Source organism: Planococcus citri, chromosome 1 (assembly GCF_950023065.1).
Source record: "Planococcus citri chromosome 1, ihPlaCitr1.1, whole genome shotgun sequence".
Taxonomy (NCBI): Eukaryota; Metazoa; Arthropoda; class Insecta; order Hemiptera; family Pseudococcidae; genus Planococcus; species Planococcus citri.
Genome location: NC_088677.1, coordinates 22,601,198 through 22,612,545, shown reverse-complemented (window position 1 = coordinate 22,612,545; position 11,348 = coordinate 22,601,198). Strand labels below are relative to the sequence as shown.

At 34.6% G+C, this 11,348-nt stretch overlaps 1 protein-coding gene and 1 non-coding gene across 2 annotated transcripts; one reads left to right on the top strand and one right to left on the bottom strand.

The window, feature by feature from the left end:
• Positions 1-3,282: 3,282 nt before the first annotated feature.
• TRNAM-CAU (transfer RNA methionine (anticodon CAU)) lies at positions 3,283-3,354 on the top strand. Its single transcript has one exon. It is a non-coding gene; the product is annotated as a tRNA-Met (tRNA).
• Positions 3,355-3,931: 577 nt separating this feature from the next.
• Positions 3,932-6,252, bottom strand: LOC135849898 (uncharacterized). Its single transcript, XM_065370536.1, has one exon. The coding sequence runs from the start codon at positions 6,046-6,048 to the stop codon at positions 4,081-4,083; it is 1,968 nt and encodes a 655-aa protein (XP_065226608.1). The 5' UTR covers positions 6,049-6,252; the 3' UTR covers positions 3,932-4,080.
• Between the last annotated feature and the right edge of the window lie 5,096 nt (positions 6,253-11,348).

Here is an 11,348-nt window from a genome sequence, read left to right as displayed (position 1 = left end):
ACATACATATTTTTTTCCCAATTGAAATCGTTAAAAATGCTCAAAAATATTCTAAAATTCATTCTAAACGATCTCGAATTAACCAAAAGTCAAAATTGACCATTTGAGCGATAACTCGGCTTTTAAAAATATGAAAAAATGAAATTTAATATTGCGCCTGTTGAAAATCTAAATAGGCAACTCATTCGATTGCGTATTGACGAGCGTAATGAGAGCGTATTTGTCCGGATTTCGGCACGAAAAAGTACTATTTGCATTAGGAGAATATAACATACTGAGAGGTCTCTTCTTACTCCTAATACTGCATCTTTTTAGTTTTTTTCCACCGCTTTCTTGAAGGTAGAAAATTAAATGAGGTGTCGTTTGACATATTTTCGACCCCGCAGAATCCATTTCTGAAATTATTTTCACCTTAGGGATCATAGTTTTTGAGATCGAGAGCCATAGTTTGTTTTTCCTTTCTGCAATTGAAAAATTTCAGGCAGACTTGAAGGAGAAATCATTAAAACTCGCCGTTTCATTCGAAAAATTGGGTTGTTTCCCAAATGTCGTTCAATGTAATTTTTATTTGCCCAATTTCATTACATTAGCAAGAACCTTTAACGTGAAAATAAAATCAAAAATTGAAATGATAAATTATATTTTCGACATCAGTTTGTTTGAAAAAAATTTTGGGGTGTTTGAAGACATTGGAAAAGCAAAAATTCTAATGTATAATTTTGCCCCCCTCCCAGCTCCCTTTTCTTATAAAATCTCTAGTGTTTAAAAAATGCCCTGCTTAAGTCCTGATTTTTTATTCTGAAATTTTGTTAGACACCTTGCCTTATAACGTCTGTATCTATGTAATGAGCTCATTTGTAGGTAGGTATCGCGTTTTTTTAAAAAATAATTTTGATTAAAATTTAAAAATACTTTGTATGCAAAATTTTCTTCTAATTTCATTTTTTTTAAAAATTTCCCTGTAAAAAATTTGACTTTGTTAATTTTTTTTGTGGATGTGGCGGGGGGGGGGAGGTTGTCGATTTGATAGCATTTTGAAAATTTGGTTGAAAAAAGTAGTGATTTTTTCAACGCCGCAAAGTGTGTCGAGCTCTTGAGTAAGACTACTAAATAGGATTCCATGAGAAATTTCCTTTTTTCAAGTTGCCATATCATTGCGGTATGGCTATCAAGTTTGGCAAAAGTGAGATTTGATTCCAAGGTGGGGTAATTTTACTTTCTTTTGCAAATATATCGAAAAATAAGCCTCCTAGAAGTGGAAATTTAATTCTCTACAATTTTCTTCGACTACCTACATTTTTTTGTAGAGTATTTTGTTCTGCCTCCAGAGAGCTTTAAAAGTTTTGAGCGCTCAATACTTCCAGTTTTTTAGCTCCTCAGTTGCATAACTTCCAAATTCAAAACGGCTATTTTTGCTATCAAAACTTTACTAAATTAACGTAGAAAGCTGAAATTTGGGATATACCCTATTTTTGACCTGCTAAATCGATTGAAAACTGTTTCAAAACGTTTTGAGCAGTTCTGGCGCCTTCAGCAGATTTTTAAAACTCGAAATTTCCACAAAATTTCATGAAATGGAGTTAGAAAGCAGAGATTCATTCTGAAAACTAATTTTAATTCATTACGAACTCGACTGCAGGTGAATTGGGAGTCTCCAGCGATTTTTTGAAAATTATTGGAGCCTCCAGTAGAATTTTGAAACTTGAAATTTCCCCAAAATTTCATCAAATGGAGATGGAAAGCTAAAATTAACTCTGCATTCCAATTTTAACACCCTCTGAAGACTACTTCACGTAGGTTCAAGACATTCTGGAGCCTCCCAGTGACTTTTTGAAAGGTTTTATGGCGTGTTTAGAAAAATTGCAATTTCCAAAAAGTAGCTGGAAGCTTCAAAACCACTTGAAACCACTGTGCAGTCGACTTTTTCCATTTTAACGTATTGAAATTAGTTTGCAGAATAAATTTCAGCTTGCTAATCCCATTTGATGAAATGTTGTGAAAATTTCAAGTTTAAAAATTCTGGTGGAGGCTCCAGTAATTTTCAAAAAGTCGCCGCAGGCTCCAAAATGACTTGAACTCAGCGGAAATCATCTTCAGAGGGTGTTAAAATTGAAGTGCAGAGTTAATTTTAACTTTCCATCTCTATTTGATGAAATTTTATGGAAATTTCGATTTTTTAAAATCTGCTAGAGGCTCCAGAACTGTTCAAAACGTTGGAAATGTGGTAAGATATATCCCACATTTCGGCTTTCTTGGTCAATTTGATAAAATTTTGATTTTTCCTTCATTTTTGGCCTTTTGATTTTCAAAAATTCACCAAAAATCAAAGAAGGCACTTTAGCACTTGAAATTTTGACATGTGATAAATGTTTGCCCGATCTTTCGGTCTAAGTTTGTACGGTTTAAAAAATGTCGTGCAAGTGCTATGTTGGAGAGTTGTAAAATTGAAAAATCGACAAGAAATCCGGTTAAATCATCATCTTTGAAAATAATTAAGTATGAGGAACGCTTTGATTCTTGAAAATCACGAAAAGGTAATAAGTAATTCTAATTCCATTATTGAGAGATGAATAAAAAATAAACAAAGTATCAGTAAGCTATTGCCAGTTTTACAAATTTTGCGAGGAAAAAATAAAAATAGCCATGATATATGATATGATGCGCAAAAATTTTAAATTGAGCAAAACATTCCCTAAAAACTGCTAAAAATGTAAAAAATGCTCTAAAAAATGCAAAATACCTACTTCTTCTCTAAAAAATGTCGAAGTATGTTTTTATATGCTTTTAAGGCGAAACATGCCAAAATATGCTCTATAACGAATTAGGCTCATTTTACCTGATTGAATCGATGATTTATTTCTTTAAACAGTGAATTCGATTACATTAGGTACAACATATCATTAGTAGGTACCTACTTAATAATCACATTAACCAAAGTGTGAAATTAATAGAATTTAATCAATCGAGATTTTCAAATTTGTTACTACTTATAATAATCATAGGTTACTTAGTACCTACCATTAGTTGATGGAAATGATAACCGATTGAACCTTTTTTTTTTTTTTCAACTTGGCGGTTTTTAAGCTATATAAAGCATTTTTTAGGGGGATATTTTCTTGAATAATTTCAACTTGAAAATATAAAAAAGCCTTTATTGAGCCTTTTGAGCGTCTCCCATCATTCATCGTAACAATCTGATGCAATGATCGAGATGAGTTACCGAAGCACGCGAACATTTAGGTAATGTTTGTGTATTCCTCATTTACACCTCCCTCCATGCGAAGCAGAGTGGCGCAGTGGAAGCGTGCTGGGCCCATAACCCAGAGGTCCGAGGATCGAAACCTCGCTCTGCTAACTCAATTTTTTTCTGCTGAATTATCTTGAATTTCGATTTCCATGGATGGCATTTTTTGAAACTTGGAAATCAGTTCGTAACTAACTCGAAAGTGTCGCCAATCGATTCAAAAGGTAGTAAATTCGGTTTAAACAAATTTTAGTTTTATACCTATCTCAGTTCGAGAAAAGTCAACGATTTAAAAATTTATCTCCAAAAATTAAAAAAATAAAATTCAACTGCTAAAATGTTATCTGGTGGAGTACTTACCTTCGAAGGTGTTTTCAATTTCTCTTTATTCATAGTCTAGAAATTTTCTTTCGTTGATGTTTGTTGTTTCAGATTTTTGTTGGAGAGATAACTAGTTATGTTATTCGATTCGAGCAACTGTATCTCATCATTTTTCTAATAATTTCTCAATCACGTTCTCCGAAAAATTTGAAGTAGCTCTAACTGAAACTGTTAAATCATTTGAACATCAACATCTGACTGACTTCAACACTGTCTGAGCATCAAATTGATCCTCAACATCATCGAGTTCAAGAAATGAGTCAACAAATTACCTACCCAGGTAAGTTCATATGAGTAGGTACAAAATTGAAAAAAATAGGTATAATTTCCGTACGCAGCTATGAAATAAAACTTCGGTATGCTTTTCAAATTGAGTAATTGAAACAATTATTTTAAAAATTGAAATTAATAAGCTACATTTAAATCTACCTATAGGTGCTTTATTTACTCAACGATCAAAAAACTTGGAACATATCGTACAACCCCTCCTCTCTTTCTTCACTTTCAATCGCAAAGCAAACCGAGATACGATTATAAGGCGAAAAATACGCAATACTGGCAAGCTCAGACTTCAAATCAATTTTTATGCCTATAAATCTGATATTTTTACCTTTGGTCAACTTGACATCCGTATGATAATTGAAAGCTTGTCTGAGAGCTTTTCTAATACCACGTTCGTACTTGACAGCAATTACAATCACTTCTTCTGTCTCACATATAACGATATAATAAGCTGTATCTTGCCTTAGCACCCTAACATCGGTAAAAACATCTTTGAAATACGAGGCGATCGAGTGATAGATTATAGCGTAGTAATGCAGTTCCTTGCAATCGTCGAATTTGAATTCAGATTTAACTAGTGCTCCTAGAAGACGTTTCAACTTGGGTACTTCGTCGTCGATGTTTATAAACTTTGCTAAATTTTTGAACGTTTCGGTCAACGGTGCTGTAATATTAGGTAGAAGGGAATCGTAATATCTGAACAGTACTGTGGTAAATTCTATGTGTATTTCTTTATTAGGTAGGACCAAATATGGCTGCTGCGATGAATCCATTTTAGTGACGATATATCCGTTTTCTTTACAGTACCAAAGAAAAGCGTCGATGTCAGCTGGTGTTAAATTAGTCGAGTTGTTTCTCAACTTGAGCCCTAGTTTCAGTATTCGTGCTTCGTCAACGTACGATTTGACTTGAAGATTTACATCTTTCTGCAACAGTATTTGTAACCAGAACAGGTACAGTTTGGGATTTTTTATCGCCTGCTGCATGAAATCCAAGTCACCCGGATCGATCCACGATGAAGGATACGTTATGTTATTCTTTTTAAACGAACCCATATAATTCAGAACGCTATTCGCGTTGTACATCCTGATATTTTTAACGCTGGTGAAGTAACCGTTGTAGTATTCGATAATTCTGTGCTTTTCAGTTTCCTGTATTCTGCGCCGAACCATCGTGTCTGTTACTTCGTTTTCGGTGAATCCGAAAAACGTACGCATTGTTGTATCGCTTAGCCAACCATGGTGCTGAAAATTATTTACTTCGAACGAATTAAACGTCGAAGACGATCCTAAGGCTGTACCTGTAATCATGATGTATTTTATATGTTGCAGGGGTTCGCCGAATAATTTCTCAACCATGGTGCGTACAACAGACCTGATTTTAGTAAGATCATACGCCTTTCGTCGATGAGAATACCTTAAACTGTAATCTATGGCTACGTCGTAATCGTCGATGAACACGAACAATTCTCGACGAAAATAATTCAATAATACTTTAGCCAACAAGCACAAGCTTTTCGTGGTAATATCGAGATTCATCGTTCCATAAATCGCCTTCTTCAAGAATCGAACTTGTTGACCAATAGCGGATTCATTCGTTCTATGATACTCTTCGTGCAGAATTCCAATCATCCATTCGTAAGGTTCGCACGCTTTTCGAACACGTTCTCGGATACTCTTCAACGTTTCGTTGACTGTATCTCGCATGACTCCTTTGAACTCGATATGGATGACAGGGTATTTGCCTAAATGCTCGTCCATTATTGGTGTAAAGTGAGAAATCTGTAAATTCAAAGTTCGATTAGTGAATAATCGATAAGCTGATGTTTCATTTTGCTTCTTGATTCGTCCGTATTGGTCGACTTCCAGTTGTACGAAACGTTTCAGCATATCCATGTTTGTGGTTTTACCGAATTTTCTAGGTCGAGTGAAAATATGATGATTGATCCACCTGTACTCGAAGAAAGCTCTGATGAAATGCGTCTTGTCAACGAATGCGTAACAGTTGGCGATTTCTTCGAAATTCGTCGAATCTGGTAAGAATACAGGTCGACGTTTCGGTGTCTGGGTCACGGTACCGGAAACTAGACGTACGAGTACCGGAAATAATGTCAGTATGGTCCATAATGCGATGATTGTCATGTTTGCAAACAAGATGAAGATTGGTTGTCCATTTCATTATCCAAATATGGGCATATTTAATTGTTTTTCAGGGTTGTCTGTGTTTAGGACAACGATAATCTACATGGGTGAAGCTTACTTGAAATGGATAGTCACATTGTTTGGAAAACTGGTATGCAAAATTTAGGATGAGATTGTTTTAAAGTAACTTGCTCTATTAAAGTAACTTTTTTTGATGTTACAACTCTAGTTTCAATCAACGAAATGTTATTGGAATGTAATTGATAAAATACCTACTGTATAAGTTACGAATAGGTATAATTTCCGGGTTAGATAGGTATGACGAGCGGATCGGGACCACTATCTGGCCATCAATGAAAACGCTTCAAACCAAACTATCTAGATCTACCAATTAAGCTTCCTTTATAGTGGCAATGGAATTTTTCTACAGAAAAGTCAAATGTGTAGATTCAAATGGAAGCATTTACATATAAGGGTAGAGGCAGCGTTGTGAAAACGAAATGATTTCGTTTTCGTTTTTTCGTTTTCGTTTTCAATTTTGCAAAAATTACGTTTTCGTTATATAACGTTTTGTTTGGTTATTTAAAAAAACGTTTTTTTTCGTTAATAACGTTTTTTTCGTTATTTTTTTTATGCACTAGTTCCAATCATCTAAACATTAATTTTGGCCAAAAAAAAGTGCAGAAAAATGAAAAAATCAAAGATTCAAAATTTATATTCACCAACTTGGATTAGAGCATTTGATTTCTTATACGAAAAATGACAATGAGAGTAAAAAAAGCACTGCATAAGTGCATACCTATAATACTAGTACCATAGTACCTACTGACAAATACATGTTCACACTTTTCAACTTGAAAAAACTATGATAAGTAGGTACAGGAAAAGGGGAGGGTGTCGCAGAGGACAATAATGTTGCTATTTTGTGGCCGAGGCAAAGGCAGGGAACCTGTTGAAGTCGCGCTTCCTTTTCTATTGTAAATTTGTAATTGTATTGGCCCTTAAGGCAATATTAGCTAAGGGATGAAGTCACCACCAGACAGGAGATTGCAGCTAGGTATATGATGATATGCTTTCATTGGAAACATATACCAGCAACCAGTTAGCACTGGGGATGCGCGACGAGGTGGAACATAGAACGTGCCTTTTTGCATCATTTTAGAATTAAAAAGAATGCATTATTTCATCATACTGGCCAGTTTTTTTTACACATATACCCCGTGAAATCTACCTCTCATGGCTCTCAAGTCTCATTCCAACCTACTTTTTGTTCCTTTTTTCGACATTATCATTGCTGCGCAGCCACATGAAAAAAAAAGTGAAAACGAAAAATTTATTTCGTTTAACGTTAAATATCGTTATAAAAAACGAATCGTTTTCGTTTAACGTTATGTTGCTTTTAACTACAAAAATTTCGTTTTTTTTCGTTTTTCGTTTTCGATAAAATAACGTTTTCACAACGCTGGGTAGAGGCACCAAATATGGACCACTTTTTTTTTGGAGGATTGCCACTTGAAAACTATAGGGGTTAGAAACCTCCACAAAGGCCAATCCTTCCACTAACACTGTATAAAACTTCAGGGGTGAAGGTCAACTCTAAGTATGGTTTTTTTATTGATGAGTGATGAGTGTCAAAATGACAGTTTGAAATTTTGGACGCCTAATATGGACCACCTATAAAAATTTTAAAATAAACATGCTTTCACATTTTTCAAAACGTCATATTTATTTGAAGAGTGATTATAGACACTGTACCTGTGCCCTCCGGGTAAGACATCCAACTGCAGGCAACGGGGAAAAGGGACGGTAGTAAAATCTTGTGTCATGCTAATTTCTCCCGCTGGGTGCTTTTGGCTGCGCTATACGTCAGTTTGCAGACAACGGGGGAAAGGGAGGGTTGTGTAGTCTGGAAGGAACTCATGGCTGCGCGCGCAGTCAGGAGTACCTCTCGGACTACACAACCCTCCATTTTCCCTGTTGCCTGCAAAATTGAAGTACAGCGCAGCCAAAAGCACCCAGCGGGATAAATTGGCATGACACACGTAATTCAGCCAATATGGCCGCTAGTTGGATGTCTTCCCGCAGGTCCAGTGTCTATAAGAGTGATATTCCAAAACTTGCTTTGTCCATTTTCACAACTTTTCAGGAAAGAGGAAAAACAGTTTCCCTTTAAACGGGTAAATTGGCTTTTTAGGCGAGTTTAGCACTTTATTTGGGTGGATTTATGATGTAGGAGTGTAGGTATACACTTCATCCACTAAATACTGCTGAAAAAATTTTCAATAAAAATGAACATAGCGCGTTTTGGAACATTATTTTTTTTTAAATTTTTAGTGAATTGGCTGTTTAGGTGAGTTTTACACCTCATTTTGGTAGGTTGATGATGTAGGAATGTGAGTTAATACTTCATCTACCAGGTACTGCTGAAACCCCAACTTCTTTAAAAATGGACAAAGCGAGTTTTGGAATATCACTCTTCATTTGTAGAAATGAACAAAAAACCGCATTCTAAGCAGTGCAGGTTAATTTTGAATATTTTTTTTTAAATTGTTGAATGATATGTGTCAAAATGGCAGTTCAAAATTTTGGACGCCTAATATGGACCACCTAAAGAATTTCAAAATAAGGGTAAGGGCGCCCAATATGGACCACATTTTTGTTTTTGAACGCTGTGACCACTGTAATTTGAGCTGAAATTTTTGTTGATAGCTTAAAATGTCCCTACATCTGTCTACTATCATATACCAAATACGTACAAGTTTTCAGAAATTTTAAGTGGGTCAAAAAAATTGTTTTCTGAAAAGTGTCAAAAATCGAAAATTAAATTTTGGGTTCTTAATATGGACCACTTTGAAAATTTATTTTAAAAAAGACTACAATGTTGTAAAAATACGTTCAATTGCTTAAATTCCATTAGAATATGTTTAATTAAGACAATAAGAGTAAATTCCAAGTGGCTCGAAATAATTTCTTTCCTGAAAAGAGTCAAAATTTGAAAAGTAAATTTCGGTTCCCTAATATGGACTGCTTTAACTTGAAATTGTCAAATCCATAGCAAATCTACAGGTAGTCCATATTAGGCTGCCCTATAACTTTTAACTTTAAAAAATCATAACTATAAGTACCTTGAATAATTACTAGAATGTCTCGATCGATTCAACAAACTGTAGCACTTTTCTGTATTAAAAATAAATGACATCATAACGTTTCCCCGGAAAATTTTTCACAGGGCTTCAAACCCGAACGTTTTCGGGTACGGGTATCAGGTACGGGTACAGATTTATTTCTCAGAGAATCGGGTACGGGTATCGGGTACGGGTATGAAAATTTTAAACGTTCGGGTACAGGTACGGGTTCGGGTATTTTAGGTGAAATACCCGAACTGTACCCGATCTATCGGGTATTTTCGGGTATTTGGGTTCAAAATAGTTGAAAAATAGCCTCTATTGGGTACGGGTTACAGGTTCGGGTATTCCTCATTTCATTTTTCGGGTACGGGTACGGGTTCGGGTACAGAAATTGTTGGATTTTCGTTCGGGTATTCGGGTACGGGTACGGGTACGGGTTTGAAGCCCTGATTTTTCAAGAATACAGATTTTCGTGAAACGTGAAAAAAATTTTGACCCCTATCAATTTCGTTTTTTCCCTTTCAGTTCGCGAATTTTGACTTTAGGGCTTTGATTTTGGTCTCATTGTGTTTTTCTGTGAAAAATACACTAGATATAGCTTGTTCTGGCTAGGTAGTGCTCATAGCCAACGAAATCGGCTGGTGGTCCATATTGGGCTACCTTACCCGCCTTAAACATATTTTTACGTTTCAAAACGTCATATTTATCTGTAGAAATGAACAAAAAAAGTATTTCAAGCATTTCCTTGTTCAGCAGCTGTAAGAAATGATGAAAATGAGTAAAAAAAATCAATATCACGGGTGGTCCATATTAGCACACCCCATTTTAAAAAAAAACTTTGCACCAAAAATTTCTGTTCATACCCTCATTTTTAGCAAAAACTGATCACTCCAGCAGAAACTACGTCCTTTTTTGATATTATAAACATCAATAACATTTAGAAAATTACACCACATATATATTTTAATAAACGTTGAAAAACACACTAAATAATTTTTTTAGTGACTCAAAACAGTTTTTTGTAAATTTCTCAGCGAGTTTTGACTTTACAGTTGTAATTTTTGTCTCATTCGTTTTTTTGGTGAAAAATACATTGGAAAACATTTTTTCCTGACAGATTGCACCAATTACCGACTAGAACAGGCGCTGGTCCATATTGCGGACTGGTCCATAATTGGTGCCCTTATACCCTTACTAAAGCAGCTACATTTGTAGCTGCTCTACCCTTGGCTGTGGAATTTCATCTCTTTTCTATGGAAAAGTCAAAATTTTCAACTTTGAATGAGATGAAGATTGAAAAGTTTTTATCAAAGTGAATAATCATCAAAATTTATAAGAAATGTTATTATTTTACAAGTTTAGAGGTTCAAAAGTGCATAAAATTGAGTTTGAAAAAATTCCACGATTTTCTGTAGAAATTTTCTATTACCAGATTATTGCCACTATCATGGTCCATTCACTCTTATCATCAGGTATGTCAGACGTCAGACGGTCATTTTGTTCCTGGTTTGACTAGGTTTGACGAACTTAGCATTGCAGTAAGCAGTATATGGGAATTCGGCAAACTTTAACCGCGTATATCTTCAAAACCGTGCACTTTTACAACTTTTTCATAATAACATCTTTGAAAGAGAATTGAACGAGCTTTCCAATGGTATGCTACATGTATCAATTGAAATACATTTAATTGTTTTGAATTTTAGTCATTTTTCAGCACTTCATTTTTGGGTTAAAAATAGTTTGAAATTGTGTGAAATACACAGCATGTGCTCTAATTCAATGATTACTTTCATTCTATGCCAGAAATTCCGTCATAAAAACCTTGAATCGAAAAATAACTATTTTTTTCGTGAGGAACAAAATGGGAGTCTGACATACCCGGGTTACAGTACCTTAATCACTCATGCGAATTATTAATATTGAAGTTTTTTTTTTTATTATTATTTCAAAAATGTTGAAAAATGAAACCTTATTTTTTTTTCAATTATAAAATTAAAAAGTTCTGAAAATTTTTTATTTGAACTTTGAACATAGGACAATAATTGAACTTTTTATTCGAACATACAACAATAATTAAACATTACATTATTCAGACGTGGAACGATTAAACTTGATAATAGGTAGGTAATATTACATTATGGATTACCTACCAAGAACAGTGATCATTTTCTT

Coding starts and splice junctions, on each gene's coding strand:
- LOC135849898 (XM_065370536.1), bottom strand. CDS start 6,048: ATGACAATCATCGCATTATGGACCATACTGACATTATTTCCGGTACTC.